The sequence below is a fragment of the Castor canadensis genome, chromosome 13 (assembly GCF_047511655.1).
Source record: "Castor canadensis chromosome 13, mCasCan1.hap1v2, whole genome shotgun sequence".
In the NCBI taxonomy this organism is placed as follows: Eukaryota; Metazoa; Chordata; class Mammalia; order Rodentia; family Castoridae; genus Castor; species Castor canadensis.
The window spans coordinates 6,222,465-6,247,707 of NC_133398.1; the positions used below are offsets into that span (position 1 = coordinate 6,222,465).

Consider the following 25,243-nt stretch of genomic DNA (forward strand, 5'->3'; position numbering starts at 1 on the left):
TGCCTCAAGACCAAGGAAACTGCTCTGCTTTTTCCTCTGGAGGGGCCTAAGACACGATGCTGCCCTGTATGTGTTCTGTGAAGCCAGAAAGATTCCACCTGCCCTGCCTGGCTCATGTGTCAAGAGGGGATCAAGCTCAAGTGCAGTTAACAGCCTGCTGTATGCCAGGCCCTGGGTGCAGAGGCTCTATGGGGCATTGCAGTTGCTGCCCCATCTTACAGGCAAGAAAACTGAGGCTCCCAGTCCTGGAAGTCTGTTGGGACCCACTGCTGTGCTGAGCCCAGCTCTTCAGAAGGGCAGAAGGGAAGAGACAAAGCACTGGACAACAACCAGAGAAGTTTTTTGGAGACAAAGAGGCAGTTCCTGGGTCTATGTTACCTGGGTCTATGTTACCTGGGACCCTGGGCCAAACCAGCCAGGGACAGAACCTGGTGTCTATGAGAGGCTGGTGTTCTGTAGTGGGGGCCAGATTAGGGTTCTGGGTAGAAGGATCCCCAGCCCAGGCTGTGGGTGCCTTTTTTTTTTTTGTCTTTTCTTTTTGGTGCTGGGATCGAACCCAGGGTCTCACGCAAGCTAGGCAAGCACTGTACCACCGAGCTACATCCCAGCCCTGGGTGCCTTGACCAGGGTCAGAAGCAGGGCTCACGCATGCAGAGTCAAGGGACAGTGGCCATAATTGAGCTCAGTTGAAGTTTGTTTGTATCTGTGGTCAGGGTCAGAATTCACAGTTGATCACACAGGTCACACAGCAGGCAGTGCAAAGAAAGAGCGCCCAAGCGTCCAAGCGTCCAGCCTGCCTACCTTGCAGCACAGAGACCCCATCCGTGGCTGAGAGGGGCTGACCCTCCCTGTACCAGGTGAGCTCTGGTGGTGGGACCGCATTGGTGTCGCAGTACAGATAGGCTGGGTTGTTCTCCACGATTTCCTGATATTCTGTCACCCCACCCCGGGCCTCCTCCTCGTGGGACAGGATCTCAAAGGCTGCATCGGCCTCACCCGTCTTCTGGAACATGGGGGGCACTGTGTGGAGGAGATGAAGCCATTAGGAAAGCCAGCAGGGCAAGGGCTCCCCACTAGCCTGGGAAGCCATGGAGCCCGCCCTTTGAACCCTTCCCTTGGGTCAAGGCATTTCTTACATTCACTCCCTCATTTAGCTGTGTTTACTGGGCAACTACTATGGAGCCTCTAGGATAAGCTTCCTGCCCTATAGAGCTCATATCTAGTGGCCTCAAAAGATGGAAGATGCCAGGCACCAGTGGCTCACATCTGTAATCCTAGCTACTCAGGAGGCACAGATCTGGAGGATTGTGATTCGAAGCCAGCTGGGGCAAATAGTTTGCAAGACCTTATCTCAAAAAAACCCATCACAAAATAGGGCTGGTGGAGTGGCTCAAGGTGTAGGCCCTGAGTTCACACCCCAGTGTTGCAAAACAAAACAAAACAAAAAGACAGGAAGATCTGTGAGGGAGGAAGCCAGGTGTTCAGTTTTAGCCTGCATTTATCAGCGCACCAAAACCATCAGCTGTTAGAACTGGAAGGGGTCCAGGGTCACATGTTTTGACCCCCTGCCTCTTGCAAACAATGAAACTAAGGCTTGGAAGGGACAGTGACACGCCAAGGTCATGTGACATATTAATGACAGAGCCAAGGTGAGGGTCTAACGTCCTGGGTGCCAGAGACGAAGAAGGGTGTTCCTCCTTTCAGGTCACATCCAAAGCACTGTGCAGCAAAACCCCACCCATCCCTCCCTCAACTTGGCCTTCAGCCTCTGTGACTTGGGGCAGGGGACCTTATCTCCTTGAGCCTAACTCCTGAGCTGTAGAGGGCACCGAGCCGTTCTCCACCTCTGGGTTGTTGAGATGGATAGGTCAGTGGGGTGTGCCCGAGTGGGACTCCTTGCCAAGAGAGGTGCTGGGCTCCAGACAGCCTGCCGACAGCTCCCCCCGTGGGTCATGCTGGCCAGTGCACCCCTTCTACCCTGCAGGAGCATCCCACCTTGGGCCCACTGGCCATTCCCCCACTGGCCCCTCTGACCACACACCCTGGATGAGCACGTTGAAGTCCTGGTCATCCTCTCCTGCCACATTAGTGGCCACACACAGATATCGCCCAGAGTCTGAGACCTGTGTGGGCTGGATCTGGAGCAGCCGCCCCTCCCCTAGGATGTGGAGATGCTGGTTGGGGGTCACGGGCTGAAGGAGGGGGAGGAGATCAGAAAGGAGGGGACAGAAAGCACCAAGACAACATATTTACATTTTAATAAATTTTTAAAAACACAATGTAAAGTGATAGGAACACTCCGACAACTTTGTAAAACCAAATCCAAATGGCGTCAACTTGAGAGAGAAGTAAACAGGTAAGACAGTAGAGTTTAATGCATGTGAGACTTGTGCCCGACAGAGGTGGGTTTCTCATTAAAAAATAAAGGGACAGAGCGAACCAGCTCTAGGACCAGGTGTTTTTAGGGCTCCCTTTTCTGGAAGGCTCCAAGGAGAACCAGTAAAACCCCAAGGTTAGGGCCTGAGGCCACCCGGGCCTCCACTCACCCGGCCGTCCTTGTACCAGCTGATGGTGGGCGGAGGCACAGCCCCGCACTCACACTCCAGGGTCAAGGTGCTATTGACTTTCGTCTTCACTTCCTTCATGCCAGCCTCTCCGGAGGGGTCGTCTTTGGAGATTGAAGGGGGAACTGAAAAGCCACAGGGAGGCCTGAGGAGCAGGCCTGGAGGTGGGGGTGCTGAGACCCTGAGATCCCCTGGTTCTAGGGGACAGCCCAGGAAAGAGGCACTGGCTTCCAAAGGTGGGGGAATCCATCATGAAAGCCAACCGGCTTTCATCCACTTAGGGACAGATCGTTTGTCTGAGGTGTTGATGAGACAGGGCAGGTCTGAGGCAGGCTATCCCTGGGTGACCCCAGAGGTCCTTCCTGGGGTCCAGGTCTCAAGCCTCTGGTTGTACCTCCATGGCAGAAGAGGCAGAAGGAAGTCAGGACTAGGGGAGGGGTCTGTGCAGCAAGTCTTGACCCACTATTCCCTCCTCTTAGGGTCCTCAGAAACCCCCCTCCCCCCCACAGCTGCCCATGACCATCAGAGGACACAGCCACAGAAGGGCACCCTGAGGTCTCAAGTGTGGATCCCAGAGTTCCTGGGCAGCCTCCTCCTTTTCCAGTTGGTGCCCCACAGGGACCCCAACTCACTGAGGACCTCCACGTGGTAATTCTTCATGGCCTCCCCTAGCTCATTGGTGACCACACAGGTGTACTGGCCGGCATCCTCCTTCTGGGCAGTCAGGATCTGCAGCCCATGGGTACCTGCTTGGGGGCAGCAGCCAGGGTCACCTTGTAGCCGAAACCTCGTGAAAGGTGTGAGCTCAGGCTGACCCAACCTGTGTCATCTGTCCCCTCATTGCATCACCTGGGAGCAGCTGGATGTTTTTGGAGGCTTCAAAAGGAACCCCATCCTTCATCCAGGTGATGTTGGGGGAAGGGAAGGCCAGCGCCTCACAGATCAGAGAGATAGGGTTGTTAACGGTCACAGTCACCTCTTCGTCGGCACTGTCCTCGGTCACTCCCAGGATGGTGGGAACCACTGTGGCGGGCAGGAAGGCATTAGTGAACATAGACCCTGGACCTGAAGACCTACCTAGAATCTTCCCAGCTAGAATCCTGGGCTGGGTCTTGCTGCTGCTGTGACACAGATGGGAAACTGAGGCTCAATGGAGACATGCATGGGCAGCCAGACTTGGATTCAGGCCTGGATGCCCAGAGCCACGCTCTCCACCACTGAGAGATAGCTAGGACGGGGAAATTGAGTGACCTGCTTCAGTTTCCCCAGCAGCCTCTCAGGGTCTTCTCAACACCTCGCTTCTACTGTGTGCATGTGTGTGTGTGTGGTATTGGGGTTTGAACTCAGGGCTTTGTGCTTGTGAGGCAGGCGCTCTGCCACTCAAGCCACACCTCCAGCCCTTTTGCTTTGGTTATTTTGGAAATAGTGTCTTGTCTTTTGCCCAGGCCAGCCTGGCCCACAACCCTCCTATTTCATGCTTCCATCACTGAAATGGCAGGTGCCATACCATTGAGATGGGGTCTTACAACTCTTTTGTTCTGGTTTGGAACTGCAGTCCTCCCCATCCCAGCCTCCTGTGTATCTGAGATGACAGGTATGCACCACTGCACCCAGCTATTGGTTGAGATGGGGTCTCGTGAACTTTTTGCCTGGAGTTGGCTTCAAATTGCAATCCTCCTGATAGCAAATAGCTATCTCAAATAGCTAGCTTCTTTAATTTAACCAAAGTCTTGTTGCCCTGTTTGTATTTCTAGTCTGTACCCCTCCCTGAGCTGAGGTGGTGTTATTTTTTTTTCTCTCCTCTGCATTTATTGATCCTAAACTTTCCTTTTTGGCCCTCGCAGAGGACTCTCTGCTATGGTTTAGCTGTGAAATGTCCCTGGGAAGGCTCATATGTTGAAGGTTTGGTTCTCGGCTGATGGCACTATTGAGAGGTGATTGGACCGTGAGGGCTGAGACCTCATCGATGGATGAATCCATCGATGGATTCATACTGTGATAGCATTATTGGGAGATTCTGGAAACTTTCAGAGGGGCCTAGTGGAGGAAGTAGGTCGCTGGGGACTTGTTCTTGGGGGCTGCATCTTGTCCCAGGCCCCTCCCTGTCTCTCCATGCCTCTTGTCCACCATGAGTGAGCTGCTTGCTCTACCACACAGTCCTGACCATGAAGCTCTGCCTTATCACGCGTGCACCCAGAAGCAATGGAGCCAGGTGACCATGGACTGAAACCTCTGAAACCCTGAGACGAAACAAATTCTTCCTCCTTGAAGTTGTTTTGTCACAGTGATGGAAAGTGACTAACACACTATTCTTGTACCTCCAGTGTTTTCAGGAGCAGATTTCACTAAGCCTGTATCTCCTTGGTTCTCTACGTCCCCAGCTTAACCAGACAGAATGTGGCACAGTGCCCTTCGGGGACAGAGGGCCCAGGGATGAGTCACGCACATCGCCTCTCTAAGCCTCCGAGCTTCATCAGCGACATGGAGACAAGCGCACTGCTCAGCGCTGTGGTAATTCAGCCCGGGGCCTGGCTCGTGACAGATGCTCAGTTGAGCTGCTATTATTTTGATGTCGCTGTCATCATACTTGGAGAATTAGAAGGAAAGGCAGGAGTGGTTGCCTTGGCTTCCCCTCCTGCCAGCACCTAGGGTGGCCAGGGGGCACCTAGGGTGGCCAGGGGACACTGAGCGCTCACCCAGGACGCTGAGCTTCGTGTGCTTGGTCTTTTCCCCCACAGCATTGGCCGCAATGCAGGAGTAGTGGCCGGCACTGGACAGGTTGGCCTGCAGGATCTCCAGGAGGGCTCCATCTGGGGAGATGTGATGGACGTCTCCGCCAGTCAGGGGCCGGCCATCTTTGAACCATGTGACCTTGGGTGGTGGGTGGCCTATATGCAGAGGAGACAATGAGGTCATTCAGCAGTCTCTGACCAAGTGAGCCTAAGGCTCAGAGACTGCTCCCCCAGGGCAGAGGTGAAGTCTTCATCTTGGCCCAACGGTCTGTGAAGGATAGCAAGAACCAGAAGCAGGCCTGGCCCAGGCCTTTCCTCTGGAATTCAGTTGCTTTTCCCTTACTAGGGAATAGCAGAGATGGTTTGGTATACAGGCAAGATAGAATGGCAAGTCATTCTTTCCATCCAGCCATCCACCCAACTGTCTATCTATCCCATCCTTTCATCCATCCAATCGTCTACCCACTGTCCATCCATCCATCCATCCATCTATCCATCCATCCTGCTCATAAACATTAATGGAACCTATCCTGACAACTCCTGGGGAATCCATGGTGACCAGGAGCAGGGTCCTCAGAAAGTCAGATGTCACAAGGCCACTATAGTCCTATGTGGTCAGTGCTGGGCAGCAAAGCCTGTGGTGCTGGTGGAGGTAGCCCACTAGGTCTGGGGGACCAGGCAAGGAGTCCCTGTGGAGGGTCTTTGAAAAAGGTTTTCTTCTCCCAAGGACGTCTGTGGGTGACCTAGCCCCTCTCAGAGGAACCATGGATCTTCTGAGATCAGATATGCTGCACCCATGTCATCGCTGCTGCAGCTGCACCCAGGGCAGGCACCACCTATTGATCATCATTCCCCTTTCTGCTGGGCCCAGATGTGGTCTCTGAATTCCTATCCGCTGATGCACCTGGAACCTCCTACCAAGTGCTAGGGGTGATGTGTGGGGAAATGCATTTGCCTCCCACATGTGCTTAAGTAAGGTGCAGGAAGAGTGGGACAGAGAGATGGCAAGTGCAGACGAGTGGGGAACCTGATGTGGAGGCCAAGATGTAGATACCCCCTTCAGTGACAGCAGTGGGGCTGGGGCAGTTGGCCAGGTACCTGGGCCCTTCCTTCCCAAGGCTGCCTTCCCACCCCTTCTCCTGGCCCACCCCATCGTGGAGCCCTTACCTGTGGCATTGCATGTCAGCTGGGCAGTCTGCCCCTCGGAGACCTTGATCATCTCCTCCAGGTCCTCGCTGTCAATACTGGGAGGAACTGGAAGAAGCAGTGAGAGAGACAACTGCTGGCCATGGTGGCCCACTCAGGCTGCATAGTCACAGAGTGGGAAGCCAAGAGCCAGGGCACCTCATTTCCCAAACCTCAGTTTCCTCATCCCTTGTGCCTGCTCATTCAAGACAGTGAGTTTAATGAACATCAGAGCTGCTGCCCAAGGGGGAGTCCCAGGGCCCCTGGGGCAAGGCCCTGGTGGTCAGAGAAGGCAGTGTGGGTGACTATGAGAGTATCTGCTTCCTTCCACCTTGGTTAGTCCCTGCTGCTTCTGGAAAGTTCCATGGCGCTTTAGAGCAGAGGTTTTTGACGAGGCAAAGAAAACAAGTCTTGGCCTCCCCTCCTTCCCTGCCTGCCCCAGAAGCTCCCAGGCAAGAAGGGAAGGACGCCAGGGCCCCCATGAGCATGGGGCTGCTGTGTACCCAGGACCTCCACGCTGAAGTTCCTCCGTGCCTCCCCAGCTTCATTGCTGGCCAGGCACGAGTAGAGGCCTCTGTCCCGCTCCTGAACTTGGGTCATCCTCAGCATCCAGCCACCTGGAAGAGAGGGCATGGACTCCAGCCTGGCTCTGAGCAGCCTCTGCCTGCCCACCAGGAAGAGGGAAGCACCAAGCATTATAACTAGATGTGTCGTGTCTATTCCTCAGGAGGGAAACTGAGGCCCCAGAGCGGAAGGAAATGGATGGAGCACACATACCAAAATAAGCCTGAGGACCATGATCTAGTAAGAAGGATCTGTCACCCTGGCCACCAGTGGCCCTGGGGATTGGCTGGGTTAATTAGGGACAGCAATGGGCTATGAAATCTTGGTCCATGTCGGATCCCTATTCTACTCTAACAGGCACAGAAAAAGTTTTCTTCTCCCAAGGACCCCTGAGGGCGGGCCAGCTCCTCTCAGAGGAACCATAGGCCTTCTGGGATCAGAAAGGCAGCACCATGCTGTCACCACTGTTTTTGCACCCAGGGCAGGCACCACTAATTGATCGCCATTCCCCTTTCTGCTGGGTCCAGGTGTGGGCTCTGAGTCCCTATCTGCATGATGCACCTGGCACCCCTACCAATTGCAGGAGTGCTTTGTGGGGATGCATGTGGGATTCAGGGATGGGATACCACCTCTTGAGCCTCAGTTTCCCCATTTGTTTACTAGTGAGAACCATCACAATCTTGTGTAGAGAATGACTATTCAGAGAAGGTGCTTATATCAGCATTTCAAAAAGTTTGTAACTGGTCTATGGGATGTTCTGTAATTGCCAAGAGAGTTTTTTTTTTTTCTTTTTTTTGCTGCAGAACTTATCAGAAACTTTACTATACAAATGTTCACTGGGAAACATGGGGGAGGGGAGCAGGGTAGGAAACCTTTTCCAAACTTCCTGACCAATGTTTGGAGACCAGCAGGTGGAATTGGTTATCCTAACCAGGCCTGGCAGCTCAGGGGTCAGTCATGGGCAGAGGGCCAGACCTCATTCCCGGGACACCCCTGGCTGATGCCTTACCTGCCAAGAGGTAGGTGTCCTCCCCAGGGCTGATGGGCTCCTCCTCTCGAAACCAGTGGACCACGGGGGCTGGGACCCCCGTGGCTTCACAGAGCAGCGTCAAGGGACCATGCAAAGCAGCAGTGATGTTGGCCACTGGGTCAGAGTCCCCGATGAGCTCCGGGGGCACTAGACCCAGAGGTAAAGATGTGTTCAGGCTGCAGACAGTGTCCTGAGCTCCTTCCCCACCCCCACCTTCCACCACCTCATTGGGGCCCCACAATGAGGGTTGGAGGAGGAACAGGATCAGAGCTGCTCCCACTGGGCCTGTGAGCCCTAAGAGGGAGCAAGTGGTAGTTACTGACTGGGCATGGGGGCTGGGCAGACACCTCAGGCCTCAATTTCCCCAACCCTTCAGAGGGATGCTAAGAGGATTCAACAAGAATGTGCATAAAGTGCTTACTCCAGTGCCTGGCTACAAAGCTGAGCCAATGCATTCCCTAAACCTGCACTGCAGGAAGTGGGGAGTGGCAACACGGTAGTTTTGAGGGAGTCTGCTTGAAAGGGAGGTCACCTTCTACAAGTGGGGCAGCTGCACAAGGAAGGCTCAGACCCCAGGGAGGCCAGGGCATGGTCAGAAGGGGCCTCCTAAAACTTCCCCTGCCCCCCTCACTCCCTCCCCTTACTACACCTGGCCTCCACCCTGAAGCTGACTCCAAGCCTGCGGGAGGAGCCTAGCAAATGATGGGAGAAGTGAGGCTGTTTCTGCCACTCTGCCAAGCCTGCTCTTCCTGTCACCCCAGCAGCCCCCAACCTCCTGCCCAGCCTTTTCATTTCAGCCCCAGACCAGCTCTTCCAGGAGGCAGTCCTGACCTGCACACTGTGCAAGTTCTCTGATCTTTCTGGTCTCTCAATCCCCGCTTCATATCATACCAGTTATGCAAAGCGTGGCCAGGAATACAGTCAGGAGTAGTAAAAATGAGAGAGGAAAGAAAGAAAGGAAGGAGGGAGGCAAAAGGGGAAAGAAGGAAGGAAGGAAGGAAGGAAGGAAGGAAGGAAAGGAGGGAGGGAGGGAGATCAGGGATATTTGGGGTCAGTCCTGATTTGGAGAGTCATATTGGTGGTGGCCCCAACAGCAGTCCTTATTAGAGACCTGACTCCAGGAAGAGCATGAACCCAGGAGTGTGACCCAACGGCTGTACCTGGCAATTGAACCAGCCTTGCCCTGGCAATTGAACCAGCCTTGCCCTCGCTGGTCCTGCCTCCCCAGTCACTGGTCCTCACCTAGCACGGAGATTGTGAACCTCCTCTCAGCGCTCCCAGCCATGTTCTGAGCCACACAGCGGTAGTGGCCAGTGTGGGCCTCTTGTGCCAGCTCCACATGTAATCTCTGGTCCCGGTTCTGCAGCCGTAGGCCAGGCTCCATCCCCACGGGGTGACCATCTTTTTCCCATGTCACTGTGGGCAGGGGCTTCCCTGTGGCATTGCACTCCAGGGTGGTCTCCCCATCCTGGACCACTGAGACTTGGGTGTGCAGCTCCCGGGGGCCAGCAATCTGAGGGGGAACTGGGAGGGGGTGCAGAAAGCACATCAGGGGAGCAACTGGGCTCCCACACCAAGCACTGGCCAGCAAAAGGCCCTGGGCAAGCACCCTTGAGGCACACTCAGGCCTGTGTTTCCCCCTGCACTCGCTGGCTGTGTGGCCTTGGCCAGGTAACCTCACCTCTCTGGGCCTCTCCATCTCTATGACAGGGTGAGAACACCACCTCTCTTTACACCCTCTCCTCATACCCTGTGGACTAAAGCAGGCATGCCCCTCGTGGCATATGTGTGCTTATAGCACGCTCTTCCTCATCTGCGCAGGGCTTCCTTTCTCAAAACCAGAGGCTCTGAGAGCCAAAGCAGCTGCTGGGGCTGGTCAGGGGTGGACTCCATGGTGGTCCCCCTTGTCTGGGCTTTATTTTCTAGCATGATTTCTTTTTGGCAGTACTGAGATTTGAACTCAGGGCCTTGTGCTTGCTAAGCAGGTACTCTACAACTTGAGGCGTGCCACCAGCCTTTTCTGCTTTAGGTATTTTTTGAGTAGGGTGTTGAGTTTATTCCCAGGCTGGTCTGAGCCTCAGTCTTCCTATTTATACTTCCTATGCAGCTGGGATGACAGGTGTGAGCTACCATACCCATCCTCTAGCAGGATTTTGACAAGGCTGAGATATTTCATTGCATCATCACAGCAAAAGCAGATGGAGATTTGGGGTTTCATTATACAGAGAAATGGACATTTCTTTCAATGTCCCTATCTGTCTCAAGACAAGATTCCTTCCTCCTCATCACTGAGCTACACAGGGACATGTCCCTGTCCCTGTGAACAGGTTGGGAACTGAGAGGTGCTGACAGGGAGGAGCTTGACATCACCGCTCCTGACATCCACGGACTCTGGCTGCGGGTCCGGCCTGCCAGCTACCCATGCCTGTCCCAGCCCTGGCACTGCTCACCATGCACCTCCAGTCGCTGGTCCTGGCTGCTGGTCCCCGCCACATTGCTGCACTCGCAGGTGTATGTCCCTTCTTGGGCTGGCCAGGCTTGTTCCAGGTACAGCATTCTCCCCACAGCCAACACCGACTCCAGGCCGGCCCCATCCCTTGGCAGGGGCTGACCTGGGGCAGTGAGAACAAGCCCCCGTCCACCACAGGGACACAAGGTCCTTCCACCTGGAATGGTTGTTTTCCGCGCACTCACCCCCACTCCTGTTCATCCTCCAGGCAGCCATGTAGGGTCACCTCCTCCAGGATGCTTTTGGGTGCCAGATTAGGTCTCAGCACCCCTCTGAGCCTCCCCTCCCCAGACTTGCTACCACCACAGACCTGCCTGCAAGTGACCTGTCTGAATCCCACCCTGGCCTCGGCCTTCACGATTTCAAACCTGCCTCAGTTTCCCCCGGGATCATCTCAGGCACCCTAGGCCTGACACTCTGCAAGGCTCAAGGACAGCTACTGAGCAAATGACCCACCCACTGAGTGACTGTGATGGGGGTAGGAGGGGAAGACCAGACAGCTGAGCACTTGGCAGCAAGCAGACCCCTCTGGAGGTGATGGGTTCGACTGGTTTACAGAGACATAGGCCAAAAGGTCATGAGCTACCACATGACCCAACACGGGAGGGACCCAGTGGCCATCTGGTCACCCATGCTCCTTCCTATCTTCTTCTCTCTACCCATAGTCTCTCCCTGGTGACCTCAGTGGCTCCCACATTGATTCCTAGTCCAGACCTGGCCTCTGAGCTCCACACCTGGGTACCAAACCTTGCTTCAAAATTCACTCCTCCTGAACTCCAGGTCCCTCCAGACCTGCCCCCAGGGACTCCCATCTTGGAGATGGCACAGCTCCCGAGTCCAGGTGGCCACACCTCTCACCTAGAGTTCTGCACATACCTCCTCACTGGCAGTGCCCATGCTCCTGGTGGAGCATGGCTGGTGAGCTGGCTGTTCTGCAGGACTGCTGTTCTGCCATCATGCGTGGCTACTTCCTGTCCCAGGGCCATTGCACCTACCATGACGTCTGTCTTTTTCCTGTGATATTCTTAGATTCAACACCACCTTGCTCAAACATCTATAACTACTCAACGTAAATCTCCAAATCTTACCACGACACACTTCATCCCCTCCCTGGCTTTATTTGTCCTCAGCCACTCGCCCCTTGTAATATGCTATCACATATTCATCTGACTGCCCCCAGATGAATGAGGGGACTGGCCTTTTTTGTCCATCGCTGTGTTCCCAGGGCTCAGAGAAGGGCCTGGCAGACAGGCTCTCCATAAATTGGTTAGGTGAATCCCAAGTGTTTATTTATTGAGCACTTCATTTGTTCCAGGGATTGAACTTGAATTTAGCAGTAGCCAAGACAACGTCTCATGGGCTCACAGCCTCATGGAGGAGCAGAACTGAAGAATGAAGGTCAATGACCACACACAGAGGCCCTTCCCAGCTGGGGTCCAGGAGGGACTGTGATGTGAGCCTTAAAAGTGGACCTGCCTCTCACAGGCCAGGAGGGGCGGGGAAGAAGCCAAGGAGCTGGAGAGTGTCACTGTAGCTGGCAACCCTCTTGGTTGAAAGCACCCCCCTCAGGTAGGCTCTGGGATGGGTCCCAGTGGAGTGGGAGTCCTAGGTACTAGGCATTGGGCAAAGGCAGGGTCCTACCGTCCTTCCTCCAGGAGATCTTGGGAAAGGGGACGCCCTGGCAGTCACAGGAGAGCCTGGCTGGCTGCCCCTCACTCACGATCAGGTTGTGCACCTCCCTGGAGGGAAACTCTGGGGGGACTGAGCAGAGCAGAGAGGTGAGTTGGGGGGAAAGGAGGGTGGGAAAGGGCTATGTCTTGGTGCACAGCTGGGTGACCTCCCTGGGACCTGGGAGCCAGCCCTAAGCGACCTGGAGACCCTTACCCCAGATGTTCAGGTTGAAGTGTTTCTCAGAGCGGCCCGCCTGGTTCAGAGCCTCACAGGTGTAGCGGCCTGCATCCCACACCTCGGCTCTGCCCACCTGGCCAAGAGCAAAGACAAACCCGTCAGTGGGGGAGCAGACATGGGGTTGCCCCTGGACGATCTGTAGCATTATGTCACAATCAGGCACGTCAGGTAACCTCGCTGAGCCCAACCTCACCCCGGGAACATGGGGGCAGTGACGGCACCCCCCCACACCAGGAAGTGCCTGTGGTGGGCTTGACATGGGCCCATGCACCAGCCACACAGAACAAACTCGTCAATGGCAGCCCCCTCAGCTCCCCAGCTTCACACCCACAGCCCAGAACTGCTAAGGGGTCAGCCCTGTGCCAGGCCAGCCCTTGACCTGATTCTGGCAGGACAGGCCACTGGGGGCTGTCATGAGATGGTGAGGAAGAATTTGAAGAATGAAGGTAAAGGAGGAAAAGTCAAATGGCTGGGCTCAGAGTTGGGAATGATCATATCACAAGGTGTAGAGGGGTAGGGGAAAGAGGAGCCTTTATCTACATCAGGGGTCCTAGGGTTTTGTTCTCAGTGGTCTCACTGTGCTAACCCACACTCATGGTGTGCTGGAGCGCCTCACAAGCCTTGGGCAGTTAACTGGGCAGCCACTCACCTCCAGCAGGGCCTTGTCTGCAGAGAGTTGGATGCCGGGCCGCGGCTCCAAGGGTCTCCCATCCTTCCACCAGTTCAGCACGGGAGGTGGCACAGCATGGCTCTGGCACTCCAGGGCCACGGACTCGTTGGCCACAACAGACACATTCAGCTCTTCTCCAAGGATGCTGGGGGGCACTGCAGAGGGGATAGGAGAGGGACTCTCTCAGGCATGTTGAGGGACTCACAGGACAGGCCACGACTACGTCACCTGGCCACTTCCAATGCCAGGAGCAAACCTTAGGGCATGGGAGTCACTGTTAGGATGGAGCCCCTAGCCTCCAGTCCTCCTCCTTGCACTACCCCACGGTCCTGCTTCAAAGGGAGGCCCCAAGCTGAACAAGACAGATGGGCTTAACAGAGCCATGTGCTGGGGGACACTGTCCTGGGGTTCACAGATGTCCCCACTGACAGAGACGGGATAGAACACTCAGGATCTGTTACTTTACAACTGTATGTGAGTCTACAGTGATCAACAATGACCCCAAGTTTTTAAAAGCTCAAAATTTATATTAAAAAAAATTAAATCAGGTTCCACCTTTTGTTCCCAAAGCAAAAATAACGAGTGGGGCTTAGAGGTAAAGAACACAGGGCCTGGAGTTGGAGCTCCTGGGTTGAGCTGCTGTGTTCTGCCACTCGTTCATCATAGGAGGCCCTGGAGACATTGCTCAGCTGTCCTGGGACTCAGTTTCCTCATGTGCCAAGTGGGGATAATGAAAGCCCTCGCCTCATGGGGCTGCTGTGAGAGGGAATGCAATGACACAGGTGTAGTGTGTGGACACAAGCACCTGTTACCTATGATCTTCCTCCAGTAGAGGAAGAGCTGGAATTGCACACTTCCTCACTGCCTTTACCGGGCTCTGCACTCCCTCCAGCTCTTCCTTGGCCCCCTGTAAATTCCCTTAAAAACCCAGCTGAGAAAATAAAAAAGAATAGCAACCAGCACCCTGGGCTTAGTGGCTTGTGTGTCCCCACAACAACCATGAAAGGGGGCTCTTCTCCCCCGTGCCCCATTTCACAGATGAGGAAACAGGCTCCAAGGAGTGAAGGTACTCACTCAAGGTCACAGAGGCTGGATTTGAACCTCAGGTGCACAATACTCAAAAGCCAGTGTTGCTAGCCACCACCCACACTGCCCTTCCAGAGGGAAAGCCCCCACCCAAATGTGGCCAGGCACCAAGAGGATGCTGGGCCTCCTTTCTGAGTCTTGGCAGCTCCTCCTGCTGCTTCAGGCTCCTTCTGTGACTTCCCTGACCACAGAGCTACCGGGTGTGCAGGGTCACCTGCCTGCTGATCCACGAGCCCCTGTCTGGAGCCCACACTCCGGGACAGGAGTTGAGTTCCAATTAGCCCTACACCAAGGTAGCCACAGGGTCAGGAGGGCACCTCCTCCATTCAGCTGCCCTCCCTTGCTTTGGATGTGGCTGGGGACACACTCAAAGGGCTCCCACCCCTCCTTCTTGGAGTTGCTGGTTTGGAACACGCAGCTCTCCTGTCCTGAAACTCACTGTGGACTTGCAAGATGACATCCCTGCGGTCCTCACCCACAGCGCTCACAGCCACACAGGAATAACTGCCGGAGTCGGAGGCCCGGGCACTGGCCAAGGTGAGGACCCGGCCCCCTGGGAAGACCTGTGTCCCCAGACGGAAGCCCATATGAGATGAAGGTCCTGCTGTCCCTCACAGAACCTGCCTTTACAAGCTGGCCCTGCACCTGGGTATACCTGGACAGCTTGCTGTAGGCCCCTAGAGTCCCCACAAGCCAGGGAAACTATGAGTGGCACCCAAACCATCATTCCAGGAAGAGTCCCCTAGAGCCACACTGTCACCCTGCTATGGCGGCCACTGGCCACATGCGGCTTCTGAGCCCTTGATGTGTGGCCAGTCTGAATCAAGATGGGCCACGATGTAAAATATCCAGACAAGCAGAGGTAGTGTGTCAATGCTTCATCAATGATTTTTCTATTGATCCCATGATGGACGAACGACTTTGGCTAAATTAGATTCACTAACACATTAAAAATAAAATAATAAAAAGTGACTTCACCTATTTATTTGTGCTCATTTTAATATTGCTACAAGAAAACTTTAATTTGCATATGAAGGCATTGGTGACATGTCTTATGTCTCTGTTGGGCAGTGTGGCTCTGCTTTTCCCTCCCCCTCAGTTCCTAGGGCTTGATCTCTGCTCCCAGCACCTGCAGGAGACACCAGGAGGGTGAACCAAGGACACCCGCCCTACTGACCTGGAACCCAGGGGTCCCTGCAGTGGACACAGGGTTTCCATCCTTCAGCCACATCACCGTGGGGCTGGGGGCACCAGTGGCGTTACAGGTCAACCTGACGGGGGCGCCAAGCAGCACTGGGCCTGGCAGGCTGGGAGGCAGCACGATCCGGGGAGGCACTGCAGGGCAGGGGAGGCATAGGACCCAGCTAAGCCCCACTGCAGATGACATGGGCTGAAATCCCTCAGGAGCACAAGCCACAAATGAAAGCACAAGACAACATCCGGACACAGGAAGCTGCTTGTCCTATCCTGCCAAACCACCAGAACCTTCTACTGATGGGAAGAGGAGGCTCAGAAAGGGAAAGTCATCTGCCCAAGGCCAACTAGCAGGATGGGGCAGAAACAGCACTTGAACTTGGTTCTTGGGTCGGAGGGAAGTCATTTATTATGGGGATGGTGTGGGGGCAAGAGCCAAGGGCCTCTCCCTACTTAAAGGTCTCAGATAAAACAGTCCCTCCTGGGATTCCAGAAAATTCCACTGCAGCTGGGGACCATAAATCATGATGTCCAGGGTCCCTAGCCCCTGCCCAGCTACCCACTGCCCCAGATGGCCACCAACACCACCCTGAACTCCCTAGGTCCCCCAGCCTCCTTTCAGTTTTTCAAATTCCTCAGTCTCTTCAGCCTTGGGCCTTATAGGAAGTTTCAGTTTAGGCAGCTAGCTGTCAAAGATGGCCCCTGCATTCCCCGTGACACACATTAGTACCTGACATTTACTAGCGCTTATCACAATTGTATTTTGGATAATGATCTGATTCCTGTATCCTCTACTGGACTGAACACTTCTTGGTCTTTCCTATTCAGAGCTGCAGTGCCAGGGCCTTTTCCTAGAGTATGTAACAGATGTGGTTGGCTACGAGATGGAGGAATGGGTGCTTAGGTGGGTGGATTGCATGGATGGGTACAGGAGTGGATGGATGGATGGTTTGGAATGACTGGATGGATGGAAGGCTGGCTGGCTGACTGGCTGGCTGGCTGGATGGATAGACAGACATTGGAATGGATAGATGGTTAGATCAGTTGATAGACAGTTGAATGTTTGCATGAATGTATAGAAAAATGACTGGCTAGCTGGTTGGTGGATGAGTGGATAGACCGTGGATGGATGAATGGAAGGACAGACGGGGATGAGTGGCTGGATGGGTATGATGGGTGGATGGACAGACAGATGAATGGATGGATAGATGGGTGGGTGAATGGGCAGAGTAACAGACAAGTGGAAGGAAAGGCAATTTTTTGGAACAGGGTGCATGTATCTCAAGACAGCTCACCATTGACTCGCAGGCCATACTGCAGCTCTGTGCTGCCCGCCACACTGGATGCCACACAGCGGTAGCTCCCAGCATCAGAAAGCCGGGCTCGCTCGATGTGGAGGACTCTCCCATCAGCTGATACTGTTAACCCTGTCCAGGCAGAGACAGGCTGGCGGCCCTTGAACCAGGAGACATCTGGGATAGAGAAGAAACATCCAGGGGTCCTGCTGGCTCTCAGACTCTGCTGGCAGAGGGAGCATCAGGAGAAGCTTCCAGAGTGGCCACACTTTTTTCAGACACTAGAGAAAGCCAGAGTTCTGGCCAGAACAGGGCAGTGTTGCCTGAGGAGGACCAAGGGCAGAGAGCAAGGCCCCTGGGTGGAGGATGGGGCAGCTGGGAGTGGGAGGGTCAAACCCAGATCGGCCCCTCTTCTCTCCCTTACCTGAAGATCTCGAACCAAAAACTCTAGAGAGAAGGCATGCCACCCAGACAGCAGCCTTGCAAGGCAAAAGAGCCTTACCTCCTGCCAAACCTATCCAGAATGTGCCAGGTGCCCATGGGAGGGGCAAATACTCCCAGGGTGCACCTGGTTCACATGGGGCAGATGGGACTTCCTCCTAGGCCCTCATAAACGCCACCCCAGGCCTAAAGGCCGAACACCCACATCTGACCCCAGCACCCAGCCGTTTCCTCAACTACGAGGTAGAGAAAATTCAGACAGGTGGGGACAGGTGTCCTGGTCTCTGCCCCCGTAAACTCTGAGCCGAAGCCTTACAGGTTTGCTGTAGGCACTAGGGTAAAGCTTTGGGCCCTGGTGGGAACCTGGCAGGAGGGCTCTGGGTAAGCAGCTACCGTGGAGGGCGTAGGAGAAACAAGGCCTTGTCCTGTTTCTGTGTCCACAACAGAGTGGTGCCAGGCACTTGCTGGCCTCATTCAGTGGGAACTGGGACTTTCAGCCAAGGGAACAGTTCTTACCAGGAGTGGGCACACCTGAAGCCAGACACTCCAAGGTTACTGAGGCATTTTCTAGCACAGCCTTGTTGACTGGGCCTGGCTCGATGTTGGGGGGGACTAGGGAGAGACAAGGAGAGACCTTACTTGGTGAGTGTGGGCTCTGGCTGCTACAGTTCCATCTACCCCATGCCTCTCCCCAGTCTTCCCAGAGGGTCCTGAGTTGCAAGGCTCTACAGGTCTGTCCTCAGGCCCTACTCATGGAACAAGCCCAAGGACAAAGAGCAGAGGGCTTTGATATTCATTGCAGTCATACAGCACCTCCCATGCCCTCCCCCACACTGCCCCCTCCAGGCACCCAGCCCCCAGGAGGAGCCACAGCCCACACACAGAGCAGGAGCTGGAATCCTGGCAGTCATGGAGAGTGACCAGGGCAGGGACCAGCCCACACTGGCAAGGATGCAAATGAGCCCCAAACTTGAACCCAATAGGAAGGTCACCATAAGCATGGACAAGACCCATCCCTGGAACAATTGGAAGGGACTACAGAGTGATTGTCAACACTTTCATTACAATACTGTCTACATCTTCCGAAGGTAAGTGAACAGTGGTCATTTTAAAACCTCTGCATCTTCAACCACCCCAAGGGCCCCCAAGGAATCACCCATCATCCCAGGCCTTGGGCCTGGGTGGCACCAATGTCCTTACCCAAAACCTTTAGCGCCACATCCCTTTTGCTCTCCCCAGCCAGGTTGGTGGCAGCACAGGTGTAGACACCTTCATCCCTCAGATCCACCTTCTCAATCTGGAGGGAGGAGAGACTAGAGTGTTGGGGGGGCTATGTATGCAGGAAACCACACAACTCAGGACTAGGGACAGTCTGAGCAGTGACAGGACATGGGAGTGATCCCCCAGGGGCAAGCACAGCTCTGGGAGTGAGCTAGGGACCAAGCACCCAGATCCCAGGTGGTTCTCTGGATCCCTGGCTTCTCCCTCTGACAGCTGAAGTTCCCAGGACCTGGAATAAGCCAAGGGCCCCCTCCTCTCTCCAGGCCCAGTATCCCAGGGTCCACTGAGCACTCCCAGGCTGCGGGCTCTGTGTTTGTCCCACCTCCATGCTACCAGGGTCCCAGGATCCCTGAGGAGCAGCCCCTCCACTTGTGCCCAGCTGCCAGCCAGCCCTAGGGCCCATGAATGTACCTGAAGGTTCCCTCCTAAGGTTGCCAGGGCCACCCCATCCTTCCACCAGCGGAGGCTTGGGGGAGGCACTCCAGCCCCTACACACTGGAGGGCCACTGGTTGCAGAAAAAGGGCTGTGATGTTCTCATCCCCGATGATGTGCACTGATGGGAGCTCTGGGTAGGGAGAGACAGGAAGAGCCTGGATCAGGGCTCAGTGGACACTCAGAAATCCCCTCATGTCTAGAGGTGAAGGGGTGGCCTTGTGGGACTGGCCTAAGAGGTGCTGTTTAACTTCCCTACCCCCAAACACCTGGATTAGGGAATTAGAGGAAGGAACTCCAGACTGGGGGCCAGCAGAGCTGTTCTTTTTAAAAGTTCTCTCTATCCACCCACCCATCCACTTGCCTATCCGTTCATCAATCCACCCATTCACACCTAATCATCCATCCATCATCCATCCATCCACCCACTCATCCATCATCCATCCATCCATCCATCCACCCATCCATCCAATCATTCATCCACTCATCTATCCATCATCCATCCATCCATCTATCCACTCATCTATCCATTCATCCATCCATCCATCCATCCATCCATCCATTCATCCATCCATCCATCCACTCATCTATCCATTCATCCATCCATCCATCCATTCATCCATCCATCCATCCACTCATCTATCCATTCATCCATCCATCCATCCACTCATCTATCCATTCATCCATCCATCCATCCATCCACTCATCTATCCATTCATCCATCCATCCATCCATCCACTCATCTATCCATTCATCCATCCATCCATCCATCATCCATCCATCCATCCATCCACCCATCCATTCATCCATCCACCCACTCATCTATCCATTTATCAATCCACTCAACCACATCTATTCATCCATCCATTCAATCATTCACCCATCCATCCATCACTCATCTATCCACCTATCCATCCATCAATCCACTCATCATCCATCCATCCGCCCAGTGTGTCCACATGTGCATTGAGTATCTACTTGTGCCCAGAACTGTTCCAGCCTCTAGATACACCAGAGAAAGGCAGCCACTGTGCTGCACTCTCAGAGCACACAAGATGGACGCCACACAAGCAATCCCAGTGTAGTGGTGGTAGGCTATTGCTGTTAGAGGCTGGTAGTACAGTTAGACAGTAGAGTCAAGGCAGGCTTCCTGGAGGAAAGGATGTTTCAGGATAGAGCTGAAAGACAGGGAGAAGCTAGGCCGACTCAGAGGGGAGAGAGTGAGCGATGATGAAGTTAAGGAACTGAATGAGGGTTCCACATGGTCACACGAAGAGATTGAGTAGAGAGAGGAGGCTGGGAGAGGAGTGGGTTGAGGACACAGCAAATGTGATGAGCAGTCCAGGCCAGCCTCTCATGCCCAGATCTCTTTGGGGGAGCTGGGAAGTCTGGCCCGGAAGTGACACCCAGGTGAGACTGGCTCCATGTCCTGTCCAGGCTCTGCCTGTCCCGGCATCTTGGGCTGCCCACTACCCCAGAGTCCCAGGTGCCCACTAACCGTGCACGAACACCTCCACCTCAGCCCCGGCTGTGCCTGCCTCATTGGTGGCCTGGCAGGCGAAGAGGCCCGCATGGTCCAGATCCACACGGTCGATGTGCAGTGCTGTTCCCTGTGAGAGTACCTGTACCCCAGCCAGCTCCTCAGCTGGGCGGCCATTCTGCAGCCACCTAGGGTGGGTGGGGAGGGGGACAGGTCAGCCTGAGAGGAGGGAAAACCAGCCAGGCAGGCAGAATAAACCAGGAGGCCTAGAAGCACCTCTGGCTGCTCTCATCCCCAGGGTCATGGCCTCTTTCACACTCAAAGAACAGAAGGTGGCTCCCTTCTCCACCTCACCCCAAAGTACACATGCTCTGCCTGCCCCCGCCCTGTACTCTGTGCCCTGTACGCACTGGATGCTGGGCATCGGGGAGCCTGAGGCCTGGCAGGGGAGGTCCAGGGACTGTCCCACGATGGTGTTCACCTGGCCCAAGCCTTCAGCCACCAGGAGCTGCGGGGGCACTGTGGACAGGACAAGCCATTGGGTGGTTGGAGCTGAGCAGACCCTAGCCTCAGGTCCCCCCAAGGCCCCAGGCTTACCTCAAGTCTCCCCACAAATACTCCCCCAGGAGGCCTTCCAGGGCTACCCTCAGGCTGCAGTAGGTCTCCCCCCAGGCTCAGGTCCATTTATTTAATGTTTGTCCCCCACTGGGACCCAGTCCTGTCCGCCTTGTTCCCTGCTTCTCTCCCACGCCACACGGGCAGCACAGAGGAAAAGGCTGCAAGTGCTGATGGCAAGTGAGACTAGGCTAAGCCGTCACTGCCTGCTCCAGTGTCTGCGTTCAGCAAGGACTTGGTAAATGTCCTTTCTGCTGATGGAAAGCAGCATGGTGTTCTCTGTCCTGGGTGACCGGCATACGGTCATGAGCAGGAGTGGGCACTTAGACCTCAGGTTAAACCCCAGGCCTCCTACCCTGTGGCCCCCAGCCCAGGTCTATGTCCTCCCCTGCAGCATACAGGACAGAGGTGCCAGTGCTTTCCTTGCACCCCCACCCACTCCAGGGATGCTTGGGACAAGCACATTGTGGGTCTGGTGGCAGTGGGCAGATCTGGCCAGGCTCACCCTGCACATCCACGCTGTACCACAGCACAGCCTCGCCGGCGGGGCTGCTGGCCACACAGCCATACAGGCCTCGGGACGCCTCCCCTGGGCTCTCCAGCCGCAGTGAGCCACCCGCCTCCAGCCACGTCCCATTGCTCTCTGCCACTGTCAGCCCCTCATGGTGCCAGGAGAGGGTGGGAGGCGGGCGGCCTCTGGCCACACACTGCAGCGCCATGGGCCTCCCAGCCACGGCCTGCACCACATATGGTCCTCCGTCGGCGCCCTCGATGGTGGGTGGGACTACGGAAAAGGCAGAGGCTGCTCAGGGACCCAAGAGCCCGTGGCAATGCTCCTTGCGGGGCTGGACCCCTGCTCAGACACGGTCTTCTCCTGGGAGCCTCTCCCAGAGCCTGGCTAGAAGAGTCTCGCAAGCTCATCATGAGCAGAACGCCAGCTTGTGTCTGTGTCTCTGCATCTGCACATGGGAGGCCACAGGATCTGCTGACCAGAGTGATGGGTCCCCAGGGCCCAGGGCCAGGCCACTGGTCCCAGAAGTCCCTTCCTCCCCAGACTGTGACAGCAGATGGCTGGGCAGCCCTGAGCCTAGACAGTGTGGCTTTGAGGACTCCCGACTCAGCTAATAGGAGCCACGGGAGACAGGATTTGAACTGCTGAGAGCCCACACAGCCAGGCTGGAGCAGGATGCTTTTCCTCCTGCCTTTTTTTGGGACACCCCAAGTTGCAAAGCTGGGGGAGTGAATGCCCAGGACGCAGGATGGGCTTCAAGGTGCTTCTCAACCTTGCTCTGAAAACGTAAAGAACACACGTGGACCCCACACAGCCATCTTTCCCTTCAGGCCCCTGGGCTTCTGTAGGCCCAGAGCTTCCACGACGACCCCCCAACCTCCAGTCTGTATTCTGCCCCCTCAAACTTCACTCAGACCCCCCCAAGACCACCTGCACCCTTTCCTCCTAGTTGTTCACCCAGCCCCTAGGACACCCATGCTGAGGTTAATTGTGTGAGCCCCTCCCAGGGATGAGATGCCCTGCTCCTCCCTGAGGTGGGACCGTGGGCAAATCTCTCTGTCCAGTGGGGATATGAGTCCTTGCACCAGCCAATCAAGCCGGATCAAGCTGCAGAGGACCCGAGGCCTGGCTCTCAGTACGTCACTAACTATACGCAATTAATTATCAGAGGCTTCCTGCCACCTGGGCAGTTTAGCGAAAAGCCCAAACCCCAAGGGGACTCTGTGTTTTAGACCTGGCTCTGCGCAACTCCTACCCAGGCTCTGCCCCTTGACCTCGGGTTCTCCGCACGGAGGAAGACAGAGACCTGAGAAGAACCCTCTCCCGGGATGGCTTCCTGTTCACCTCTGAGCGCTGCAAGTGGCCACCCCTCACTGGCCTTCAGGGACAGCAGAGGCCCAGGGTCTCTTTCATGCTGCCGCCGCCCACGCCGCTCACCATAAACCTCCAGCCTGGTGGCCTTTTCTGTGACTCCTGCAGGGTTGCTGGCCTTGCAGGTGTAGACGCCAGCGTCGGAGCCCTGGACACTGGCCAGCTGCAGCTGCCTACCGCCCCTGGTGTAGACTGCCTCAGGGCTGGGGGGCAGTGGGGCCCTGTCCTTGAACCAGACGATGTCAGGTGTGGGCACTCCTCGGGCCTCACACAGGAATCGCGCTGCGTGGCCCTCCATGACGGTCACCTCGCTCGTCTCATTAGAGCCCCAGATGGTGGGGGGTGCTGAGGACACAGCAGGGGGAGCGCTGGTCACGGGCTGCCCCCGGGGGCTGGCATCCTCCCCAGAGAAGCCCGCACATGCCGTGGGCCACAAGCACACACCACAGGCTTCTGTTGAGGGGACAGGGAGGGTGTGGGGCTGGGTAGTGGTGGTGTGGGAACAGACAGGAAAGGCCAGGTCAGACATGCTGGGCAGGAAGCAAGCTGGGTCCCATGGGAGGGGTGGTGAGGAGGGGTCACAGGATTGGGCTCTGGACCCCACTCTGCCTCTAACTCACTGTATGACCCGGGGTAGGTCCTGTCCCCTCTCTGGGCCTCAGTCTCCCCATCTGTGGAGGGACTAGGTCAGGGCTTCCCCAGGGCAAGTCACCCACCACTGGTACTGGGGTGGTGGTAGGGGTGCAGGTGGCACAGCATGAAATCACTCTGCACGTGCAGTTGCTTCTCCTCAGTTGTGTGTTTTCCTGCTTCCTTTTACTAATGGCAAATACCACTACTTTCCATTTACCATTGAGATATTAAATAGCTTTTTAAATAAGTTATGTTTCAGCCCCAGCACTGTGGCTCGTGCCTGTAATCCCAGCTACTCAGGAGGCAGAGAGGGGGAGGATCATGGTTCCAGGGCAACCTGAGCAAAAAGGTCATGAGATCCCATCTCAACAAATATACCGAGTTTGGTGGAACACACCTACAATTCCAGCTATGGGAGAGGTCTAGGTAGGAGGATTGAGATCCTGTCTCAAAATAAAAGTAAACAGGGCTGGGGATGCAGCTCCGTGGGAGAGAGCTCGCCTAGTATATGCAAGGACCTGGGTTCCATCCACAGCACCACGGAATTTTAAAAATAGAAAAGAAAAAGTGAAAGAAGCCATCGTTCCAAGTGGAATGAGAAGAGTGGATTGTGAAGAGGAGAGTGGGAATCCCTGGGTCACCTGCCCTCGGGTCCCCCCTGTCTTGGGCTGGGGGCTTACCCTCAAGGGCCCCCATTCCTGCCCTCATCCTCCCTCCCAGGCAGTGGCAGCCGGGCAGGAAGCTCTCCAGTGGGCTCACAGTGGACTTGGAGCTGGAAGTCCTTGGCCTGCTGGCCAGCTGGGCTGAAGGCCACACACTGGTACTGCCCCTCGTCCCCTAGGTGACTGCTGGAGATTCTGAGAACCTGGCCGTCCTCCTGGAGCTGGATGTGAGGGTCTCCGGGAAGGACAGGCCTGGGAGGTATCATTGGAGCCGTCAGTCAGGCCAGATGCTATTCACAATCAGGTGTCCATCAGCAGATAGACAATACACAGTCCACCCATTGGGTGGAATATTACTCAGCCACAAAAAAGGAATGAAATTCTAACACTTGCTATAACATGGGTGATCCCAAAACATTATACTGAGTGAAATAAGCCAGGCCCAAAGGCCACGTGTCCTCGGACTCCGTTTATACGAAATGTCCAGAGTAGGTAAGTCTGCAGACAGAAAGCGGTGGGGGCTGCCAGGGCAGAGGGGAGGGGTGAGTGGGGCAGAACTACCTAATGGGTGTAGGGTTTCTTTGTGGGATGGTGGTGTTTTGGAACTAGCTGGGAGCCATGGTAGCAGAGGTATGAATACACTGAATGCACTGAACGGAAAGCTTTAAAATGGTTAACGTATGTTGTGTGACTTTTACTTAATATTCACGAATGAACATTTTTTTAAAAAGAGAGAGAGGATGACCAAGTGATGAAAAGACCCTTGCAAGCAAGGCAAGAGCCGGTCACCCTGAATGTCTTGCTAGGCAGGAGGTACCCGTGCTGCCCACTCTCTCAGCCCTGGGTGGCACGTGCCACACCTGTCAATCTCTCTCAGAGTTCAACTTCCCCCAGCCCCAGCACCCCCCCACGTCCACCAGGAGGTCGCTTACTGCCCATCCTTGGTCCACTCCACTTGGGGCGTGGGTACCCCTGAGGTCCGACACTCCAGCTCCACATCAGCACCAGCCAGGCCCAGCACCTCCTGGGCAGCGCCAGCTCCCAGCACAGAAGGAGGAACTGGTGGAGGGGGAGGGGGA

General features: G+C 55.4%; 1 protein-coding gene across 3 annotated transcripts in view; it reads right to left on the reverse strand.

Moving 5' to 3' along the window:
• The window catches only part of Hmcn2 (hemicentin 2), a 141,161-nt gene that overhangs the window by 46,144 nt on the left and 69,774 nt on the right, over positions 1 to 25,243 (reverse strand). For 2 of the 3 annotated variants that reach the window (XM_074052994.1, XM_074052993.1), the window contains exons 29-55: positions 25,097 to 25,223; positions 24,262 to 24,416; positions 23,490 to 23,540; positions 22,936 to 23,214; positions 21,493 to 21,771; positions 20,783 to 20,891; positions 20,391 to 20,560; positions 18,871 to 19,025; positions 18,379 to 18,475; positions 17,695 to 17,790; positions 16,738 to 16,914; positions 15,426 to 15,583; positions 14,688 to 14,811; positions 13,142 to 13,317; positions 12,469 to 12,565; positions 12,226 to 12,345; positions 10,526 to 10,687; positions 9,318 to 9,599; positions 8,055 to 8,222; positions 6,985 to 7,098; positions 6,464 to 6,550; positions 5,261 to 5,452; positions 3,414 to 3,587; positions 3,197 to 3,310; positions 2,547 to 2,689; positions 2,042 to 2,192; positions 802 to 1,020 (exon numbers count right to left, since the gene is read on the reverse strand). In XM_074052994.1, the coding sequence (XP_073909095.1) occupies positions 802 to 1,020; positions 2,042 to 2,192; positions 2,547 to 2,689; positions 3,197 to 3,310; positions 3,414 to 3,587; positions 5,261 to 5,452; positions 6,464 to 6,550; positions 6,985 to 7,098; positions 8,055 to 8,222; positions 9,318 to 9,599; positions 10,526 to 10,687; positions 12,226 to 12,345; positions 12,469 to 12,565; positions 13,142 to 13,317; positions 14,688 to 14,811; positions 15,426 to 15,583; positions 16,738 to 16,914; positions 17,695 to 17,790; positions 18,379 to 18,475; positions 18,871 to 19,025; positions 20,391 to 20,560; positions 20,783 to 20,891; positions 21,493 to 21,771; positions 22,936 to 23,214; positions 23,490 to 23,540; positions 24,262 to 24,416; positions 25,097 to 25,223 (4,176 nt within the window). The remainder of the gene's footprint in view (positions 1 to 801; positions 1,021 to 2,041; positions 2,193 to 2,546; positions 2,690 to 3,196; positions 3,311 to 3,413; positions 3,588 to 5,260; positions 5,453 to 6,463; positions 6,551 to 6,984; positions 7,099 to 8,054; positions 8,223 to 9,317; positions 9,600 to 10,525; positions 10,688 to 12,225; positions 12,346 to 12,468; positions 12,566 to 13,141; positions 13,318 to 14,687; positions 14,812 to 15,425; positions 15,584 to 16,737; positions 16,915 to 17,694; positions 17,791 to 18,378; positions 18,476 to 18,870; positions 19,026 to 20,390; positions 20,561 to 20,782; positions 20,892 to 21,492; positions 21,772 to 22,935; positions 23,215 to 23,489; positions 23,541 to 24,261; positions 24,417 to 25,096; positions 25,224 to 25,243) is intronic. The other variant, XM_074052995.1, reaches the window with a different exon arrangement.